The sequence below is a fragment of the Nesoenas mayeri genome (assembly GCF_963082525.1).
Source record: "Nesoenas mayeri genome assembly, chromosome: 5".
Classification (NCBI taxonomy): domain Eukaryota; kingdom Metazoa; phylum Chordata; class Aves; order Columbiformes; family Columbidae; genus Nesoenas; species Nesoenas mayeri.
In genome coordinates this window covers 52,383,966-52,407,167 of record NC_137548.1, presented here as the reverse complement: position 1 = coordinate 52,407,167, position 23,202 = coordinate 52,383,966, and the positions used below count along the sequence as shown (strand labels likewise).

At 49.7% G+C, this 23,202-nt stretch overlaps 1 protein-coding gene across 1 annotated transcript in view; it reads right to left on the bottom strand.

Annotated features, from left to right (window-relative positions):
• Positions 1-23,202, bottom strand: part of LSP1 (lymphocyte specific protein 1) — a 53,617-nt gene that overhangs the window by 24,454 nt on the left and 5,961 nt on the right. Inside the window, exon 2 of the mRNA XM_080345921.1 lies at positions 563-715. Coding sequence (XP_080202047.1) covers positions 563-715 — 153 coding nt within the window. The remainder of the gene's footprint in view (positions 1-562; positions 716-23,202) is intronic.

Here is a 23,202-nt window from a genome sequence, read left to right as displayed (position 1 = left end):
AGCTGTGAACTGCACCAGCTCGGAAGCTGCTCCATGCTCCCCACTGCTGGGACAGCAGACCCTGAGAGAGGAGCAGGGAGCCTGGCCAGGAGTGGTGATCCATTGCTTGGCCACCACAGCCATGATCTGCCTGGGGCTGTGCATCACATCCTCAGGCACGTGTCTTTGCACACATCAGGAACTTCCATTAGTTTCGGTGTAGGATGACTCACAAGCTGAAATTTAACCAGGCACTGAAATCCCTGGCGATGGGGACTCCCTGCCTGAGCTCAGCCTAACCCAAACTGTCCTAGTTTAAACTCTCAGGGCAGTAAAATAACCAGCCTCCAGCCAAAAAAAAAAAAAAAAAAAAAAAAAGCATGGTTTCTGGCTTTTTCTGCCCAAACTAGAAACACACTATTTGTTAGTCCGGGCTAAATGCCCCAAGACAAACCTATTAGGGAACTTCCCCATCTCCCCAAATGAACCCAAACAACAGAGGCGCCAACTCCGGGGATGCAGGAAGATTTTGCTGCAAGGAGAGAGTGTGTGTCTGAAGGATTTATCCGTGAATATTTCTTACTGGTTCTCCTGTGCTGGACCCGCACTCTCAGAGCAGGAGCTGGTGTCATTCAAGCCCTCTTCTGCCTGGGACCTCAGCTGCTTTTCCCGCTCCCGCCGCCGCCGCTCTCTTGCCGCCTCCTCCTCATCTTCCACGCTCCACTGTGCTGTCAGCCTGCCAGAGGGAAAACCCATCCTTAACACTGTTGTGCAGTGCCTGTGAGACCTGGCAATAACTCCCCAAGGTGTTGGGGCTTCCTGCAGCAAGCAGGGGGCTCCTGCAGAGGAGCGTTCCCAGCATGAGTGCTGGTCCTCAAAGCAGCATCCCTGCCTCCACCAGCATGGTTCTGCAGCGGGACCAGCCAATGTGCACGGACTGGGAGAGGTGTACAGGAGAGCCTTTCCCAACCACAAGGAACATGTGGTGCATATTCTCCTCCTCCCAGACCAACCACCTCCCAACAGGCCCACTGGGAAGCACCATTCTCTGCAAAGCAGCTTTGCACCTCAGGAGGGGGGTCTTGCAGCGCTGCAAGGAATGCCATGCCCCCATGTCAAGCTTTGGCCCAGGGAGGGCGAGATCTGCACCCCAGAGCGTGAGTTTCCTTAAGCAGCTGAGCTGTTCCTGCCTGATCGGGAGCAGAGGGAACAGTAGCGGAGGACAGCGGCTGTGTCCTGCTTGGCCCTGCCGAGCTTCCTTCCTCCTCTGCAGAGATGAAAAACCTGCCCTGGCTTTTCCCAGGTGTCTCAGCTGCTGGATAATAACACCTCTGTCAGCAGGATGGCCCTCACATCCCTGAGGAAGTGATAAGGTGGCTGCCACATTCCTCGTCCAGTGGTAGTGGACGTCTCCATGTAGGATCAGCTCCTGCTTCACCGCTGGCAGCACCAGTTGGGATGCAGGCAGAAAGGGACAGGCCAGGGTGGCAGGGTCACCATTCACCCAAAGGGTCTGCAATGGCAGATGGAGCAGAGCAGGTCAGGCTTGTGGACTGATGCCAGGGCAGATGTTGGAGCAGCTGCTGGGGCAAGTGCTCCCTCACCCCACTCACCCCTGGCTCAGCCAGGTGCAAAACAGATCATGAAGGCTGTTTTGCCTGGCATTTTCGAGTCTATTTATAGAAATCAGAAATGCTCTTGTACAAGGCACACACATGGGAGCCAGGAAGGTGATCTCCCACGAGCAGCAGGACCCAGCCCGACCTGTGCCTTCCCTGCTTCGGGCACAGCCCAAGGACTGCAGTCTCTATAGGATGAACCTGCCCAGTAGGAGACACATCAGTTCAGACTGGAGCAAAGAGCTTGTGGAAAGGAAAAGGAAAAAATGAACAAAAATGGCTTAGCTAAGCCTTGTTTCAGTACAGTTTGAGTGAACAAGAGGCAGATTTCAGCAGAGCCCAGAAGTGCCAGCCTGCCTGGCTTTGCCTATGGCCTGGACTATGAACCATGCTCTTGCATCCCTCTTGGGTCTCACTAAGATGCTGTTTTCATTTGAGGTTCAGGACAGATGCCCCCCTTTCCCAGCAAAGGAAAGGAAAAAAAAAATGTGATTGAAACATTTTGTTCAAGAACAAATTGGCTTTTCTAATTACCTTTTTCAACCTTTCCAAGGGAGGCTAATTCAGATCCTATTTTGCTCTGCAGCAGGTTGGACTGCTGAGCTTAGCGGCAGCAGCATCCCTTTTGCTGGTCACACCACCACCCCGGCAGGAAGCAGAGGGTGACCCCACATCCCTGCCCTCCCAAACTCCCACCTCCCCTCAGGCAGTAGAGTCGGGATGTGGAGCTGAACAGAGACAAGTCACCCATTCTCACTGAGCCCATGGGGGAGCAGGGACTGAAATAGATCCCAGGACTTGGCCAGGAGACCTCTCTTCCACTGTGTAATTAAGGCCTTATTTTGGGTGGAGTCTTTTTGCAAGCAGCAAGTTCAGCAGCCCTTTCCCTTTCTTCCCCCTCATCATGCCTTGCCACCTTGCTCTACATGGGGGACAAAGCAGACCAGACCAGAGCCCGAGTTCCCCTCCTCCTTTTTCTACTCATCCCACACTCCTATTTATTGTTTTCTCCCAGGTTCCCATAGAAACCCTTGTCTGTGGACCTGGCAGGAAGCCACTGTGTTGTTGATTTTTTTTTTTAATATATAAATGAAGTCATTCATTAAACTCTGCCATGATCTCCCTCCCTTGTGCAACAGCTCCAGATAGTCTCCAATTCAGAAAGGCTCTTAACCCCCTCTTGCTCATATTGCCCCAGTTACGAGAAGCAAGGTCCATGTTTATGCCAGAACAAATTAGATTTTACTTTAATTCCTTCACTCCCTCCTCCAGCTCCTTGGGAAGCCGTTGCAGAGGCAGTGCTGCACCAACCCCCCAGCATAGCCAGGGTGCCCCGGGGACCCCAAAGGGGGTCCTTTCCAAACCACGTGAGCTTTCCATGGTGCGAGAGCAACACTGGTTGGCAGCCCTCTCCCTTTCCCAGTTGGATGTGACTAACTCTCTCCCCATGACCTCACCGGCTCGCTATTCTGTCCCTGCATCCTCCAAACAGGCTGAGGACAGGGCTGGGGGCGACTGTTTTGGGCAGAAGGATTTTTCTGCAAAAGCAGGAAATATCTTTCCCAGCTCTCTTTGCCGCAGAGCAAACCAGCCTCCAAGTTGCCCGCCACCCTGCTGGGATGCAGGTCAGACACCCTGAGCATCCTGGTGGGGCTGTGATGCTGGAAGGTCCATGCCTGTTCCTCTTAGCAATAAGGGCTGCAGGTAAAGCCCCCAACAAGCCCCCACTCACCCTGCGTTCAGAAATATCAGAACTCTCCAGCAAACACCTAAAATCAGTTTATTAGCAGGTTCAGAGCTCTTTCTAATGCTCAAATAGTCTAGCAGTGGAGCTAAGTTTAATAAGTGATGCTTTGGGGTTCTGCAGTCACACCCACAAGCAGAGGGAAAAGGACGATTCCTTTTTGACTGACCTAGCAGCACAAATATTTGTCTTCAGTGAAAAACAAAACCTCAACAAATGAGAAGCTAAATCTTGCCAAAGTGTTTGCATTTGGGTCAGCTACAAAGGTTTGTTGGACCGCAGACCAAATGTGCCATTTCAGTTTGGACAAGCCCAAGTGTGAGGAGGGGGTCAGCTGTTAAATTGCTTTTCAAAGCAAAAAGGTGGAAAGATTTAATTTCCAAATGGTTCTGTTTTCTAAGGAGGGGTCGCGGTCTCCCAGTTGCTCTAATTGCTCACAATCACTTTTGGTAACTCAACATGCTCAGCCCACAGTAGTATTGCACAACCATTTTTCCCATTTCTAGAAATAGTTACCTGGCACTTCACGACTGGGCTGATACTGTGTACCTCTGCTTTCACCTCCAGCCAGTACTTTCCCAGGTCAGTCCCAGGCTGGGGAAATTTTGGGAAGAAGCAGGCTCATAGCTGCTGGTGAGACTGAGAGCTCCCCACTACATTTCACCCAACACAGGACAGGGAAACGGGAAGGAAGAAGTCTTGAAGCTCGAGGACTTGCAAGATGAGCTACAGCATGCTGCACTCCTGCATCCAGTCAGTGCCTCTATAGAGGGATATTCATGTGAGGTGAAACGAAATTCACTCCCTCACACAAACATTAGGGGGACTGGAGAAGGGAAGAAGGGAATGCAGAGACTGCTCTGCTGCCCCAGCAGCCAGGAGCTGCAGCAAGGCTTGCTCCAGCAAGACCTCATCACTCAGCCAGGTCATTCTCTTATGTGGTACCTACATCTCTGCCAATAGCTTTCGGAGGTCTTGGTTTGTGAAAAGAGACTCTCTGTGGAAGAGGCTTATCTCTTCCTCAGGAGGTGACGAGATCCTGCAGGTCTAAGGATGGGTTGAAAGCACATTGTTTCAGCTTTAGCCATGGAGTCACAGCTTGCCAAGCATCTGGGATGCTCAGACTTCTGCCCTGACTGTGGCCAGTTGCCCATTTCAGATCCAGCCTTTGACTTCAGCTCCCTTCAGACCCCCAGCCAAGGGAGGGGTTCTATTTCCATTCGCCCTACAAAACACGTCCTTCTCTCGCAGAACAACGATACAGGCACCCACATTCTGGCTGCACTGTTCCACATGGCCACAAACACCGATTCCAGACTAGCCAGCGTTGCTGGAAAGGTCATGTTTCCTTTGGGCAATTCCTCACCAGTGCTTGAGGATATTATAATATTCAGGCAAGGGAAATTTCTGGCACCAGATGATCTGTGTTTAAGAGAAATGCTAGAGACTCAAGGAGTCTTTTGCATGGTCGACAGCTCAAAGGAAGCTTTGCTGGCTCAAAACCAACCTTCAGCACTAAAGCTAATTCCAGAAAGTAAAATGAAATCCCTCCCAGACGCTTTGGGCTTTGCAGAACTGAGCCAGAAAAACCCAGGAACCATCTACCAGCACACTGGACATTCCTGTCTTCTGAGCTCAACAGGGTATCAGGCCAGAACAGTGTTGACTTTGGTCACTGCCTCTGTCGGGTAGGCTGCCCCCACAGAGCCAGGGTTCACAAGGGAAGAGGTTTTGGGAGCAGGGTATAGGAGGAGCTGTGTGCGACCCCTGGCATGCCAACTGCTGTTTCCCAGACGATATATTGCCCCACCACCTGTAAAAACCAACAGCATCTACCACCACTGAAAACGTCACCCACAAGAAACTTGGCTGCATGAAGTAGGGAAGAACTGGGAAGGGTGGCCCTGCATCCCCCAGCAGACATCCCGTTGGCCTCTCTGTTGAGGTTAGGGGAAAGGGAGATGCCCGAAATCTATGCAAGGGAACTTCCCCTTCCTACGTAGTCCATTGCAGCCTTCATTGCCCTGTCATGGTGCCAGATACAATGTTGGTGTAGAATACAGCCTGGGACTGTCAACAAGTTCACCTCTGCTGCCAAGCAGAGCTGCTGGGCTTTACTTCATTTATCACCTGTTTATAAAGGGCCCAGATGTGGCAGGGGCGCAGCTCACTGTCACATGAAATGGAAGAGGACACCCTTAAAAGGCTACAGTGGAGCATCTCCCTCACACACTTGACCTTCCACCAACAAATTAGTCACTTATCAATCTCTTATAAATGGCATATAATGAAGCTGTATGATTGAGTCAAGTATGCTGAAATACCCAGATAATACCTTCGCTCACATAATTCAGGACAACTGGTATTAGACCACTGCAGGAGTCATGGGTAAGGACATTTGGATGCAATGCATGGTCATACTGCCATGGCTTAGTGTCTCTCCATTCCTGCAAATCACATATGGGCTGCCTCAAAGCAGTGTCCCTGATGATGCCTCACTCTGCAGGCACCCCTGTAGGGCACCAGTGTTAGGCATCAGAGTTCAGCATCTCAACCCCTCTAAGACCAAGGGCTTGTCCAAGGTCACCATAAAGCCAGGAAGACATTGGGAATGGAGCAGACGTCCAGCTGACATCCTGACCCCCTGATAAATACCCAGTCAAGAAGCTAGTGCTGAATGCCAGCAACCACAGCTGTGCTTTCTGACACCAGGGGACATGGGCTGGCAAAGCATCTACAGTATGGCTATCGTAAGTCAGACAGCAAGCAACAGTTACGCTTCTTGATGGACAGGTTTCTGTGGCTTAGGAGTAATGTGGTTTGATAGCAAAGACTACAGCTGGGTAATCATCCCATTGGATAAGGAAGGGGCTCTGGAGAGCGGTACAATACAGGGAGACTGGGAAAATAAATAAAATAAAAAACTGTTATGTCACCGCCTGGAGTTTACTGCAGCCTAGTCTCGGGGAAGATGGCTATCACAGCTCTGAAATATCAGCTAGTCAGTCAAAGGCAGCCAGATATGCTGCACAAGCCTCTCCCTACTTACATTCATGTAATTCCTCAGCTGCATGGCTCCATTCAGAGTTCAGGCTACAGAGTTTGAACAAGAAGGGGGACAAGGGAGGGAGAAAAAAAATGTGTATATATGCTTCATCCTCAGCCTTTTTCTCATATCAAGCTTCCCTACCCCACCCATAGTTGCGCAGTCTCAGCCACGTCTTCCCGTTTCTCCTATAAATCACAGCTCGCCTTCAAGACGTGAGCAGCAGGGTAGAGCCGCTTCACACCCAGGGGCAGCTGCAGAGCCTGTCCCCACCAATGCACTGGAGCTCGGGATTGCAGAAAGGTGTCACACGCAGGGTGATAAGGACATGCCAAGGCATCTGAACAGAATATGATACAGCCTGAACTTTCATTGAGCAGAAACGGAAACAAAAACCCAGGCAGCACAGTGGAGATCTAACTCCCCCTTAAAAATACAAGCTACTCTTCTTTTTTAAAAGAATCTGGGGGTTTCTTCAGAAAAGGACATCCCATTTCTGCCCAAAGAAGAATATGTAAATGTGCAGCCAAGCATCCACACGTGCCAGGTATAAAACTTTGCCTGGTTTAACCTTTGTTAAATTCCCTGCAGAAACTGACCTGCCACTGTGAGGTGACAGGCAGGGAAAGGCCTGAGCTGGTAATTTACAGCTTCCACAAGCAAAACAAGAGACATTTGAAAAAGCTGGTGGCGAATGGCAGGAGCAGACCTTGGAGGAGGCTCCAGACCTGGAGGACAGTGGCTCCAGAATGGCACAGGGGTGGTCCACACTCCCAAATGCCATGGGTGATGCATAGCCCAGTTGCAGAGGCACGCGATGGGAACGACTGGTTCTTTTTATTATTATTGGTTTTAATCATGGCAGACAGAATCCAAACGAATCCCTTACAAGATGACGGATTGCACCCCCAGGACTGTGGGTCCTTAGAACACAGATAGGCTGGTGCAGTAATGTATTAACATCACCGGTCAGGAATTTGGCGGGGAGTGGGGAGGAAATGGCTGGAGTTTGAGCCCTCTCAGCACTCCATGGTATTCAGTAGGTGTGAGAAATTGGTGCCACATACAACTTCGAACCGAAGCCCTTTCTCACGGTCTCTCCATTTCAGCCCTAAGGTTCAAGAAATCTGAGTTTTTTCAACAGTGCCGGAAGTCTGGGTTCTGTTTTTGCAAGGGAGAAGCGTGCCAGAGGAGAAAATAGACTTGTCAGAGAGGTTTGGACTGGCTTATCCAGTTTTATATTTTATTTTTTCCCTCTTGGAGAGGGAAGCAAGCCTCCAAAGCCTTCTTGCCTCCGCTACAGTCAGCCAGCATCCTCCTTGATGCATCCAGGCTAGAAAACAAGCCTGAGCCTAGGGAGGCAAGCAATAGCCTTACCCCTGCTTCAAGCTGGGATTAAGAGTGAGATTTGTACCAGGCATGCTGCTTTTTATAGCACCACTGGCTTGGTCATGAGTCCTTCATTTAGGCAGACCTCAGGGTGACTCGGTCTCTGCAACCCCTGCAGCCCCCAGCAGCAGAAGGGAGTTTGCTACCGAAGCACTGGTAAGAGGCAGCAGAGAGGCCGTGGGAAGACACTGCTCCACTCCCTGGGAGAGCTGAGGTTCTCTTCATTTATGGCCATTCCTGATGAGTTGCACTGCAACAGGAACCCAAGTCAGCATCAAGCCCTTGGTCCCTGCTGCACTAAGGCAGCTTGTCTTCATGAGAAAAAACAGTCGTGTCCGAAAATACTGATTGCAACTCCCATACAATCAAACAAGTTCAGTCATACAAATGGTGGGAGAAAGGAAAAGAGTCTGGAAGCTGAAAATTTGTTCTTACACACTATCCCAGCTGCAAAGCCTCAGACCTCGGTGTCCCCATCCAGTGCCCTTTCCAGCTGAACCATACTCAGATGTGTGGTGGTCCTTCTCCACTTCACCAGATAACCTGCTGCTGCAGCCCCAAAATTTCCAAGGGCTCAAGTTCAGGGCCTATATATCCAGTTGCTTGAGAGCAGGTAAAAGTTTGAGTCAAGAAAGGCTAAAAGGAAAAAACAAAACAAAACAAAACAAACAAACAAAACCATCAGCTGGCTTCTGGGAGAAGTCAATTTTAGATGGAGTGCTCCTGATGAAAAATGCCCCAGGGCTGGGAAAATCTGGGAATGGATCCACAGGGTACTCAGACGGGATGGGTGAGCTGTCATCACTAGAGAGAGAAAGATGAGCTGCCCTCCTTGGAGTGAAAGCAGAAGGTGGGCATCCTATGAGGTACCCAGGGAGTGGGTACCCACCATGAACCAGCTTGGTCTCTTACCCTCATCCTGCCCCACAGCTCGGCTGGGCTGCAAAGCCCCAGGTCCCTCCTGGCTTGAAAAATGTGGTGACATCATTCTGCAAGCATCACCAAAGACAGATGTGGAAAGCCCTTGGACTTGCCCCACCAGTGCTGGGCGATCAGTCTGGCCCAAAGGGCTTTCCCAGACACTCCTCTCCACCAGCGGTGTCTGGTCACCTCTTCCTTCCCATCTGCCTTCCACTCGCGGGGTCAGCAAGGGTGCCCACGAGTTCTGCCTTGGCCCAGGCCATGAGACACAAAGGGATGAAAAAAAGGCCAATAAAAAACACATGAAAGTAGGGAGGGTTTGGGAAGGAGAGCACTGTGATGGGTGAGCCCTGCAGGGACCACAGGCTCCTTGTGAAAGGTTGTGGCAGCATTGTAAAGTATGAATTAGACTGATGAAGACCTTGTGTCACCTGCTGTCCCCATACCAGAATCCCTCCCTCTTCCACCATGCATCAGCACTGCTAATGGATTCTTTCTGCACATTGATTTTCCCCATCTCCCTCACTTCTTCAGGGCAAGCTTTCCTCACTCCCTGCACCTATCCACAACCCAGACAGGTGGGATGAAGAGATGCTGCAATAGCCCTCAGAGGCAGTAACTGCAACAAATCATGCCCAGACCATGTCCTGGCATCAAACACTCTCCAGAAAAATGTCCTTCCCTTTCAAATCATCATCCAGCTCTCCCAGGCACTCCAAGCTTCTTGTTCCTGAGGAGGTCAAGACAGAAATACTGGAGTAGCATCTTCCCTGCTGAGACACATCCTGGCAAGCTCCAGGAAACATTGCGCACAGGCAGAAAGGAAGGTTTCCCACAGAAGAGGGCAAAGCCCCCACATCCCCGTCAAACTAAATATCACACTCACGACATGCACTAAAATTCAAGGTGTTCAGGGAATTTTAAAGATTCCCCTAATGCTGGGGGACACTGAGCATCACCATGGCATTGCTCAATGATGCAGCAGCATGTTGCAGGGAGAAAGAAGAGGCTGTGCAGCTGCCTTGTGGGCACCAGGACCACGAGGGCTGGCATCGACTGGAGGCAGAAAGCATCTCATCATCTATGGAGAGACAAAACACACGGTGTGTGAGCGTGATTTCAGATCTCACGGTTTGGCTTCCCATGTTAATGGCTCCACAGAAGATAAAGAAGCAAAGGCCCCATCCTACAGAGGAAATAATTAGGTTTCTCACCCAATCTAATTTTCTGACTCATTTTCTTCCCCTGAGCCTTTTCGTCCTCAAGATTCAGTCCCGCTTCCCCAACAGCATTATTTGCACTTCAGACTCTATGGTGTTGCAAAGACATATAATTATAGACACTCTCTTATTTGTTGCCCGTGCAGCAGCCATGCTTTGGAGCCCCTGATCTGGGACTGTGCTAAGAAGGGTGCAAGCAGCATGCAAGAAAACTGTCCTTTCTCTCCAAGAACAGACCACAGCTCACTTCCTAATGACACCCAGGATTAACCCACGCGCTGGATAAAACCCAAATCAGCTGAGATGAGAGTGGCAGCTCTTCTAACACACTTCCATCCATATGCACACTTCACCCCACAGCTGCAGACCCCAAGCAGGCACCAACAACCAACCCAGCAATGGGGAGGTGACCACGGCAATCCACCGCAGCACTTAGCGGGAGCAGAGTCAACAGAAAGGCCTAATAATCCAGTTTCGAGGAGCGGCACAGCTGATTTACAGAGAGGCTGATTTGTAGGTTAATTAAACAGCCATATTCTTTTGTGAAACACTCGAGGCTTGATAAATAGAGGGAGAGTAAAATTCCAGCAGGAGCAGATAATGAACTGAATGAATCGACATGACAGGCGCTGGATCTCTATCTTATTTATAGGAATTCATTAGAAGGATAAGGAAAAACAGACCACAATAACAAGATAAAGCAGCTAATGTTTAGAGAGGGCTTTAAAAAATCCAAAGTCTTGTGAGTATGTGAGGGATCACCACTGTTAACATGCTACAAAAGGGAGAAGTCTTTCCCCAGGCGTATCCCTATAGAGAGACTATGCCAGAAGAGGCAACAGGCAGGGCAAAAGAGGGGAAGTAGATAACCCTGCAATTGCCTATTCTTCCCTATGTTTTTCCCAGGTAATTACTTGGCCATTTGTGCTCTTGTGCTCTTCAGTCCAAGGCAAAACCCTGGGCTCTTTTCAGCCTCCAACCTTTCAGATGTAAATGGCACGCTCCTGCAAAGGGGTCGGTGTCCACTGGTGGCAGGCAGAGAGGAACACAGGGGGCTAATCTTTCCAGCCCACCTTCAGGATAGGATAAACTGAAGGATGTTTTCCAGAGTGCTGACTCAGCACCTAAGCCTGCAGTGCCTCTGATGCAGCCCACTGCTCTCCAGCACACACCAACCACCCCAAAGCCTGGCCTATGCTAAATCTGCCAGCATGGTCCACGGAAAAGCCATTTCACATAAATTTGGCTCCTGGGACTGATGTTTGCGTGACGGCAGCCAGGGACTCCTCCTCCACATGTGGGCATGGGCCACTTTGTCTGAAATGCTGAGGTTTTGTGTCAAGGACAAGGCTGGATGGTCAAGCATTGAGATTCAGCTCTTCAACCCAAAATCCACAAGACTTTAACACTGGTTTCAGCTCAGCTATGGGACGGCCTGGGAAGCAGCTCCCTTGGCTGAGCAGTGCTCAGAGAAGGTAAATCCCTGGTTATCCCTGCTGATGCTCTGCAGCAGGAGCAGCCAGGTAAATCTTGGCATCACACCAAAATCCCCAGTGCTCATGAATGTGAGCAGCCGTTTTCACTCTTGTGCTCCAGGTCACCAATGCACTTGGGCATATCAGAAGAGCCTACGCAGTGTAACCGCTCTGCCTGCAGTCACCTTGGGACAGATAAAAGCAGAGCACAGCAATCTTGACAGCAATATATCTTCAAGCCAGGAGCCTCAAGTCACTCACAGACTGAAGGAGCTTGTGCCTGCACCCAGGCAAGCAGGGCTTGCAGAGCCAGCCCCATGGCTGGGCGTAGCAGGGAAACTGCTCTGCAAGAAAGTATAACTGCAAAATAGGATGTGCTGTGCATGGAGCAGATCCTGCCTTTTCTCCTGTTGATTCCTGTGAGCATTAGTGGAGTTATTTGGGCATAACTGGTTAATATTCGAGGATCACCTCCTCCAAACTCAGGAGTGATGCATCTCAACAAAGAGGAAGTCCAGCACAAACACCAGGAGGCCTGCATGGACAAACTCAAACACAAAAAGGAAGCCTACAGAGGGTGGAAGCAAGGACAGGTACCCTGGGCGGAATATAGAGAAACTGAGCAGACAGGGATCAGGTTAGGAAAGCTAAAGCCCTGATAGAATTAAATCTGGCCAGGGATGTCAAGGGCAACAAGAAAAGTTTCTGTAGGTATATCAGTGAAAAAAGGCAGACTAGGGAGAATGTGGGCACTCTTCTAGAAGGCAACAGGAGACCTGGTCACCCAGGATATGGAAAAGGCTGAGATACTCAATGACTTTTGCCTGAGTCTTCACTGGCAAGTGCTCTAGCCACATTGCCCAAGTTGCAGAAGGCAAGGGCAGGGACTGAGAGAATGCAGAACTTCCCACTGTAGAAGAAGATCAGGTTCAAGACCATCTAAGGAACCTGAAGGTGCACAAGTTCATGGGATTGGATGAGATGCATCTGCAGGTCATGAGGGAACTGGTGGATGAAGTTGCTAAGCCACTTTCCATCATATTTGAGAAGCTGTAACAGTCCAGTGAAGTTCCCACTGACTAGAAAAGAGGAAACATAAACCCCACTTTTAAACAGGGAAAAAAGGAAGACCTGGGATACTACAGGCCAGTTAGTCTCACCTCTGTGCCCAGCAAGATCATGGAACCTATGCTAAGGCACATGAAAAATAAGGAGGTGATTGGTGCCAGCCAGCATAGCTTCACTAAAGGCAAATCATGCCTGACAAATTTGGTGGCCTTCTGTGATGGGGTTACAGTACTGGTGGATAAGGGAAGAGGAACCAACATCACCTACCTGGACTTGTGCAAAGTATTTGACCCTGTCCAACCTGACATCCTTATCTCTTAATTGAAGAGACACAGATTTGATACATGGACCACTCGGTGGATAAGGCATTGGCTCGAAGGTCACACTCAAAGAGTTGTGGTCAATGGCTTGATGTGCAAGCGGAGACCATTGACGAATGCCTTTCCTCAGGGGTCAGTATTGGGATCAGGGCTGTTTAATATCTTTGGGGTTATAGACAGTGGGACTGAGTGCCCTCTCAGCAAGTTTGCTAATGACACCAAGCTGTGTGGTGTGGTTGACATGCTGGACGGAAGGGATGTCATCCAGAGGGACCTTGACAGGCTGGAGAAGTGGGCCTGTGCAAACCTCATGTAGTTCAACAAAGTCAAGTGCAAAGTCCTGCACATGGGTCAGGGCAATCCCAAGCACAAATACAGGCTGAGTAGAGAATGGATTGAGAACAGCCCTGAGGAGAGAGACTCGAGAGTGTTCATTGATGAGAAACTCAACATGTCCCAACAATGGCTGCTTTCAGCCCAGAAAGCCAGTTGTCTCCTGGGCTGCATCAAAAAAAGTGTCACCAGTAGGTGAAGGGAGGGATCCCACGTGGACTACTGCATTCAGCCCTGGGGCCTCCAGCATAAGAAGGACATGGAGCTACTGGAGTAAGCCTGGAGGAGGGCCACAAGATGATCAGAGGGCTGGAACACCTCTCCTATGAAGACAGATTGAGAGAGTTGGGGTTGTTCAGCCTGGAGAAGGCTCTGGGGAGACCTTATAGCAGCTTTCTTGTACCTCAAGGGGAACTAAAAGAAAGCTGCAGAGGGACTTCTTAGAAGGGCATGTAGTGATAGGACAAGGTATAATAGCTTTAAATTAAAAGAGGGTAGATATAGATAAGATATAAGGAAGAAATTATTCACCATGAGGGTGGTGAGGCACCAGAACAGGCTGCCCAGAGAAGTGGTGGATGCCACATCCCTGGAAGTGTTCAAGGCCAGGTGGGATGGGGCTTTGAGCAACCTGGTCTAGTGGAAGGCATCCCTGCCCACGTCAGGGGGTTTGGAACTAGATTATTTTTAAGGTCCCTTTCAACACAAACCATTCTATGATTCCATGATAAACCTGGATGAAATCTGTCACATATCTTCACATCCTACCTGCCTCCTCATTTGCAAGTGGGACTGGAAAACACAGCCACAAAGCCAAACCTCAGCCAGATTAAGTGTAATAACCCTGCACAGGACAAAAGTCATCCCAGAGTTCCTATGGCAAAAGTCCCTGTGAGTCTCTAGAGCACCAAAAGTCCCTTATCCACAGCAGGAGGAACTTGGAGCCACTATTAAGGACAAGAAAAGACCTCTGGCTTGGGCTGTGCCGAGGACGGATCTTCAGATGACCTTTTGGTGTGTATGAAGCACCATTTGTCTCCCCTTCCATGTGCCACTCTGCAAAATAAGTTGCCACACAGCTGCATTCAGGTGATTTCCACCCCAGTTCATTTGCCTGACCCTTCTCAGTACTAGCTGGCCTCAAATCTGAGCTCATCCTTGCCTGCTGCACACCCACACAGAGGTTTCCATACCTCTCATGAGCCCCTGACCAAGCCCTGTTCTGAAACAGAGATCTGTATACCAAGATCCCAGTCCCTCTGGGCTGAGACCAGGGAAGGAGTGCAATAGGCCAAACAGGAGATGAACAAAGAGGAGTCAGCTCCTCCTGCCCACTTGCCATCCCAGGGGTCCGTGCAAGCAGTGGGAGCTTTTCTGATGACTCCCCTGAGTCCAGAATGGGCCCTGGAAGAAGGTCAGAGAGACTGGAAAAATGCCTGTCCAAATAACCCCCACACCTCCACCCTGACATCTTTTACATCCCAGCTGGGATGTAGACCAGCTGATACTGGCAAGCACAAGGGAGCCCAGAGGTGCCTAAGACATGGGATGCAAGTCCAGCGTTCCCTAATTGCATCTCTCACCCCTCCAGCTGCTCAATTAGACATGAAGAGGTGAGGAGTGCACCTCTTCTGCCCAGTCAGAGCCATCAGCATGGCACAGAATAAGCTTCCCCAGAATCGGCAGCCTGAGGAGGGTCCCAGAGACCCACAGCGGAAAGCAGCATTTCCAGCTCCCACTGAAAAGCCCCCAGGGAAAAGCAGAGTGACTGTGAGGAAGGGAATCCTAGCACCAGCAGACAATGTAGCCATCCTCCCCAGCTCAGCCCTGGCTGAGAAATGGGAATAAACCCAACTGAACCGTCCACCTCCCTGCCCTGGCAATTCTACTTTGAGAGAAAGGTTCAAAGCACTATTACGATCAATTAAATCCAAAGAGCAATGTCAGCTTTCAGCACTGGGAGGATCTGGCCCTTTACATATCTCTGAATTGAAAATGCACAGCACAGCATGCCCAGCGTACGTTTCCTACACAAAAAAACAAAACAAAACAAAACAAAAAACAAAACAAAAAAAAAATCCTTTTTTCTAGGCAGAAGCCTTCAGTGCTCAAGGGGCACAAAAAGACACATACTGAGACATCCCTTGCACAGAGAGAGGGGGGAATCAGCCGGCTCAGGTGAGTGTCACAGTACAGTTGTGCTCAGTTATTTCAGTTGTCTGCTCCTGGAAAAGCCATCAGTAAGTTCAAATCTGCTTTTCTCATATTGCTTTTGGGGAGGATGGGGAGAGGGGGGGTATCTATTTTCCCTCCTCCTAACGCATCGCGTCTGCTGGAGAGCCGGGGTGAGGAAGAAATTCAGCTCATTTAAAGGGACATGAAGACGGTCCATCCGGAATACAGTTCCTTTCTTCCCCCGGTACCCCCAGCCGCGACCCCCGGGCAGAGGCGCGCCCCTGCAGGCAGCAGCCAGCCTGGTCCGGACGCCCGCGGGCAGGTGGGCTCTCACCTGATGAGGTTCTGCAGGCCCTGCTTGCTGGAGTTCCTCCTCAGGATCGCGCTGGTCATGGTGGCTACTGCTGAGCGGCAGGCAGGGTCCCGGCTGCCGCCCCCTTCCCCAGCGCCGCAGGCAGCTGCCCGCCCGCCCGGCGCTGCGCGCTCCCGCGTCCCCCCTCTCCGCCTTCAGGAAGTTCTGCAGCTGGTTTCCTTTTGTTTCTGCGAGCCCCCCCTGCTCCACACCCCCGGCTTGTCTCCTCCACCTCTACCTCCTCCTCCTCCCCCTCCGCGTCGTGGAAGTGTCACGGGAGAATCTCTCGGAGCGCAGCCGGCGGCGGGTCCCGCAGCACAAAGCCCGGCGCTCCTCGATCCCCAGAGAGAAGGGCTTCTCCCCCTCCCTCCTCTGCTTTAACCCTCTTCTGTCCCTCTTTCGTCTTCTCCTGCCCCCTCCTCCTTCCTTCAGTCAGTCCCACTCCCCCATATTTCCTCCCCCCGCCTTTTTTTTCCACCTTTACCACTGCTTCCCTTATTACACAAAGCAACGTGGGAGCAGAAACCCAGGTTGGCAACTTGCGCTCAGCGGGCTGTAAATCACTCCTGGTCCATTCACAGCAGAAGTCTCCAGTGAAGGGCTCACCTCCAGTCTCCGCATGCCCAGAGATGAACAGACAGCCACAATAATGCAAGAGAGGCTTTGTGCTTGGAAACACTGCACCAGAGAAAAATGTTCTCCTGGGATGGAGATAGCAGCTGGATTCTGGGGAAAGCCAGCCCCAGGCAGGCAAGAAGCATGCAGTCTGCTTCTGCTCTCAAACCTCCCCCTCACCTGCTCAACTGACCGACTCTCCCATTCCTCAGTTTCCCCAGTTGTCAAACTGGGCAAGGATAAAAAAGTCTGGCTTGCCTCCATGAAACACTGATATTTCAGGACATTAAAGAGGTGTGTGAGTGTTTGATGAAGAACTATCAACACTGCCACCTGCTAAAACAAAATGACCATCTGCCATGCATTCAGTTGAGTGTTCTCATGCTACCATGGACCAGTATTGGGGATAAAAAACAAACAAACAACAAAAAAAAATCAAACAAACAAACAAACAAAAACCAAAACAACAACAACAACAAAAACCAGTCTTTTTTTTCCCTAACCTGCATCTCCCACTCCACATGTGGTTTTTTTTGGGGGGAAGAGATCTTCTGCTATACCAAACCAACTGGCACATGGACTTGCACCCAGCAAGTTCCAGTCCTACCTTATACATCATGGCGCTCATGGCATGGCCTGTCCATATTCCCCTACAGTAAGTGGGAATATTCCTCTGGCTCTCTCCAAGATGGGAACTATTATGATGGGACCACCCTGCAAAGACCCTCACCTTCCTTCTGCTTTCAGTGCCTCTCATCTCATTTACATGTTTCGTTTTAATTACTTCTGCAAAAATGTTTCTTGCTGCCTGGTAAGCTGAAATGGAGAAGTTACCCATGAAATACACCCAGAAATCTCAATAAAAGGGAAGTACATTAAAGCCAAATCAGAGGGAAGTGTCTGCCTTCCACTCCACTATTTCTTCATTTCAAAACACCTTATTTTTTTCTGCAGGTATTTACTAACTATCCCCTAAACGATCAGGAGCAAGAAAACCCACTAAGCACGGACACTGATAATGACCTCACTCGGTGGGCTACTCAGATGCTGTCACACTGCATTTTCTTTCTTTCTAAATTTGGTGAGAAAATGCAAAAGAACCACCACAAAAGGTCTCTGTTGCTCAAAAAGAGCCTGTCCCAGCCGTGCAAGTACTTACAGGAGTAATTAGGTTTAAGCATTTGAACAATCCTACTGACTTCACCACAATTACCCACAGAGTTGAAATGAAGTATGCACCTACAGGGTTTTCTTTTTGGAGAGAATCAGCCCAAACCTGCCACTGATTCTCATGGTCCAAGTCAGCCAAGGATGCAAGACAGAGGAGTCCTGGCAGGCAAAGACATAGCTAGCAGCCATGGGCCAGCAACAAGTGAGGGCTGAATGAAATCACAGCAACACTCTTATTTCAGGCAGAGATGCTGGGCGACCTTCAGGGTGCTGGCGGGGGCAAGGAGGAATGCAGCCGCTGTCGCTAGGAGAAAGCAGGAGCTTGCTGAGTGTGGGAAGGGGAAGAGGTGATGGCACACCACTACCTACAGTGATGAGATCCTCTGTGTAAACAGGCAGAGGGAAAAGCTGTTGATTCGCCCAGGAAGAGAGCCTTGCCTCCACGCCCAGGTTTGCCTTCTGGAGGATGCCAGCATGAACTCCTCATCTTGCAAGCACTTGGCAGACTTCCAACCTAAGCCCAGGACTGACTGCCTTTGAGAGATGGGGGCCTTCAGTGAACAGGGCTGAGAAAAACCATGCTTGGATGATGAAATCCAGGACAAGAGAGAGGTCATGACATTAGCTCTTACTGGTCTAAGGTGGTAAGGTCATTTGGAAACACCAGAAGTAAAGCAGTGAGGAAAGGGGTCCCTCCATTACAACAGGCAGCCTGCTGAGCTCTGCACTGCTTCTGGGGAGAGAAATTCCCGGTACTGAACTCTGCCTGGAAAATCCTCCTGCTTTTACAAGGTGGCTGTGCTGCTACTTGACCTCAGGGGAATTCTCCCTGCCCTTCTTTCTGGCTTTCAGCTTTGACACCAGATATGACAAGAAAACCCATCCTTCCTCCAGCATTAGCAGGGTCCTACAGGACCACAGGGAGAGCAGAGCAGGACCCTCTTTCTAAACTCAAAGTTTGCAGGAAGGGAGAGAACTTGTGCACTAAGTGACATGTGGACAGATTCACTATCCCCATCTCTGTGGGGCACAGAGCATTTAAACCCACTAGTCAAAGGCACAAAGCCTGGGCCTAAGGGACCAAGGAGAAAGAGCAGTGCAGGAGAAATCCCACACCATCAACTTGCAGAACAGAGGCGCCTTCTGTCCCCTCTCCTCCCGCACTTGCTGCCGAGCCCAGGTGCATCAGAGTCATACCATGTATCCAAGAACAGTAAGGTCAGCATCAGTCCCACAGCTGCTCATATCCTTTCACAGAAACAAACCTCCCAGTCCCACCAGGAAGTGGGTAGGAGTGCAGCGGACACAGGAAGAAAAACAAAGAATTAATTCATCTGCTATTTTTTGGCACAGTTTAAGCTAGGAAAACCATCATAAATCTCTGCAGCAAAACTGCACCCCACTACAGGAGCAGAGATGCCTGGAGCACCCAGAAACACTCCACAGGACACCAGAATGCTTCTCAGAGCTCTTCCCAGCAGCAGGGAAAGCAGAGAAGGTGAAACGCCAGTGGGGAGTGAGTGTGTCTCCATTGCTGTGAGGAGGAGGGCGGGAGTCCCAGAGAGATAGGACCGCACCATTTCCCATTAATTACACAATCACTCTGCTATGTAGAACTAGTTGCAAAATCAGTTGGAGGCTAACACATGGTCTAGGAAAAAAAAAAAAAAAACTCTAGTCCTGCTAGCAAAGAAATGCAGCCCGAGCAATTTTCTCCAATATTGCAAGGATGTAAAGCACTGTCAGTGTAAGTCCCAATGTACAGCTGCTTCAAAGGCCAGTCCTTTATAGGTGCCATCAGCTGCCCATGTTATTTTCAGAGGTACATGCCTGCTTGTCAGTTGTAGGATCCCACCCAGAGCAGATGCTCCTGCAGAAACAGCCTCACCTTTTCAGCAAGGACTAAGCATCCGTGTCTCAGCCAGAGACCCTGCACTTCCACCAGCAGCCCCCCTAGGATGATGGAGTAGATGAGGGGTCTGTCTGTTTTGCCTTTTAAGTGATACATCCTTCCCTCTGCAATCCCAAACTTCTCTCCCTATCCCAACATCTCCTCAACCTCTCTTCACCATGCACTAGCAATCCCCACTTTGAAACCAGCCTGGTGGACATCAGCAGTCGCCCAGCTCCCTGGAAGCCTCAGTTCAGAGAGAGGTGCACACCAGTTGGTACATCAGCTGCGTAAATTGTGTGGTTTACACATTAGCCTGATGAATAGGGTTTGCCCATCTCACCTTCATTCCTAATTCCCAGTTAGCTCAGTCCAGCTTACTATGCCAGCACTCACTTTTGGGCAGCCAAATACGGAGGCCAAAACAGGCATCCAGAGATAACCCCAAGGAAACAGGGTGTCTAGCAGACAAAAGTAGCATGTTGTCTCCTTCACACCATAACAGCTTGTTACAAACTCCAGAAGTGTGCTGTCTGGAGTGCAGAGCACCCCATCTATGTAGTTAGCTCAGGGTGCAGGGGAAGGAGTCCAGTCCCAATAACGCTCCTCAGCAAGCCTTCCTCTGCCCTGGCCATGAGTTGGGAGGGGACATTCCCTAGCCAACATGTGACCCCATGGGTGTTGAGGGAGGGAGTGCTGTAGGCAGGAGTTGTCTTGGCTCAGAGCTTTTGTCTGGCCCATGCACTCAGAGGACTACCATGAAGAACATGTATAATTGTGGGTTGGGTCCAAAGAGTCAATAAACACAATCTCATAATAAGTCTGCAGTTCTTGGCTTGGGATCAGTGATGACTTTCTTCCTATGATATCCAAAGAGGCAGACGTGCTAGAGGGAGAGGAAGCCGGATCTAGAAGGAGCACCCCTCTTCCTCTAAACCACCGCCATCCCTCACCCTCACACAGAATGGAGGAGGGACCCTCTCTCTGGGGCACTTCATGGGTACATCCTAAAATCTAAAGCTCAGTGAGAAGCAAAGATGCAAGCTTACAAACCTTATAAGAGAAGATGCTTTTGCTCCAGGGGTGATACAAATGAGCAAAAAGGTTGAGGGAATCAAGGGAGAAGGAACCAAAAGGAACATCTGAAAACTGGATTTTAAAAAGGGGGAAGAAGAAAGCAAAGAGAGGTAGTGTAAGCATTAACTGGGCAGCCCAGAATGGTTAAAGGAGATGAGAGCCCCTGTTGCTCTGTGTGCTGTGCAAACAGGGAGAGATACCACCTGAGTCACTCTGGTGAGCTACCATCTGGGTTTTACAGACCAGGTCCAAGGCCATGTGACTCAGCAGAGCTCTGGAGGAGCACAGCTAGTCCAGCACGTTGAACCAGCTTGGTTACTGCAGGGTGCACCGTATCTATATATAAGGTTAAATCAACAAAACCATTGGGAAAGAGACAGGAAGACAAAACAATGGCTGCAGATAAGACACTCCCAGCCCACACAGGAGGGTCATTACAGGACAAGAGAACTACTGGCCCTGTGGAGACTGTCTTCGTCTCTTTGGGGTGCCTCTCCACCTCAGGGCCAAGCAACAGGACAAAGGGCTCCAGCCAAGATGAATAAGCCATAGGCAATTGCTGCCAAGAGGTTGTCCCCCCACCAGCAGACACTGTAGGAAATGTCTAAAAAAGGCCTTCTTACAGCATCACATTGCCTTTTCACTGGTCTTTGCTCACTGAGATTTGGAAAGCTGTTGAATTAATTTGAACTTTGAATGTCCTTTTAAAATAAATGGAATGGCCTTTGCTTTGGCTAGGTGGATTAGATGGGCACTAATGGGCAACTGAAGATATCTTCAGTCATCTCCCAGTATCTCCCAAGTTTAGCGTAAGAGGAGCACAACCTATAATAGAGGCACCATCTTCCTTCACCAAGTGGCATCTGTGTGATATCTTCAAAGCATAACCCAAAGCCAAGCAACACATTTCGTTGACAGGCTGTAGGATAGTACCACTGTGTGAGTACTGCCTTATGCTCCAGCCACACTGCTGAGCTGACCAGCACAGCTTTCAAGAACTGAAATACAGCTTCTTCCTGGTATAAACTTATTAGCTCATCTGCAGCTGGCTGGAGGCTTTGATGTAACATCACATTATGCAACACAAGCAGTTTTAGCAGCCATTAATACTTTCCTCACACTGCCAGGCTGGGGCCAGGGTAAACTAATGGACAAGAAGGAACCTCCAAGCATCATCTGACAGTTCCTGCTGCCAAGCTACACCCTCACTTCAAGCTGCACCTTGTCCTGGGGAAAGGCATCTGATCTCAGCTTGCCAATATCCATCCATGCCTCCCTCATTGAGCTGGGCAAAAGATAGGATCTGTTACAAAAGGGCAAGCAAGAGTACCCAAAAAGCCTGAAGACCAACATTTGCCTCTGTCAAGGGGGAAGATACTCATTGATGCTACAAAGTGAGGCCCAGCAAAAAATTAAGATGATCCTTTCTGCACAAGGGGCAGCTAAGCCTGTATGCAAGAGATTATGGCAACTGGAGCAGAAAAGCAGCAGAAGAGACAAATGGCACCCCAAGGAAGGGGAAGTCCCACCGCAGCAGGGGTGCACAGCCTATATTTCACATTAGTCTGTCCTTGAGGACAGCTCAGCTCAGACACACTGCTGTCAGCTCCTGATACATGACGCTAAATCACAACTGCAAGGATGCACTTATTTTAAGAGGAAATAATTATTGACATCAATTTTATTGGGGGAGAACTTTGCCCCTGCCAAAGAGCTGGCAGTGATGATTGTTTGGGGTCTGTCAATAGTTCAGAGTTTGTCAATGTTAATGGCTCCAGAGTAAGCTTTCACTGGAAGGAAAAGTGCTTTTGCAGCAGAAAAGCACATGCATGTACACGCACACAAAAAGATACCATATTTTCAAACTGTCTGGCAAGGGCTTGATAAAAGGCATTGCACATACTGTGTATTTAGCTGAAGCAAGCAACAGATACCTAGAGCTGGGAGAAAGACTTCTTGGCAATGCAGAATTAATCCCTAGTAAAGGATCTATTTTCAAAATGAGCATGTAAGTGAAAGAACTGGAGACCTCCAGCTGATGGAAATCAGCACAGCCTTATGGCAGACAGTTGGATGGTGCTGATGTACACTAGCAAAAGCATTTGGGCCCACACATCTGTGGCATAGCAAGAGAAATCCAAATATTCTGACTTCCAAATAAACCAAGTCTTGCATATCTCAGAGTGGTTGCTCCCAGGTAGCTTCAAGTTTTTAGACCACTGGATGCTCGTCACAAATCAAGCTAATAATAGAAGTCCACTCATTGCTATTTCCATTCATTAATAAATTCAGCTGGGACAGCTCGTGTATTTTCCTCTTTAGCCATGTATTCCCTGGACAGTTACCAGACACACCAGGCTGGTGTGAATCACCATTGATCTGCTGAGAGAGGGTGAACACAAGTCGCTCCTGGGTTTAACACTCACCCCGTATGACTCAAGATGGAGCTATCATCATCAGCTCTGCTGCCAGCTCCAGCAGCCTATCCCACAAGTGACTTGTTTAAAGCAGTAAATAACAGAAGATATTTCATCCTGCCTTGCTGCAAATTCTCCTGCAGAGGATGGGGACTGCCAGCCTCCCTGCTCATGCTGTGCACAAGCAGCAATGGAGACCCTAGAAAACTGCTGCAGACCTGCCCATGAGAAAGACAGCTCTGAGTGCCGAAACCTGGGATTAAGACACTCCAGAGGCTGCCTCACACATCTGGTGTGTGTTAGAATGGATACACTGGCAAAGAAAACACACACGGGCTCCAAGCAGGGATGGTTAACCCATTTGTGACTGCGCCTCTGTGGAGCACCCAGA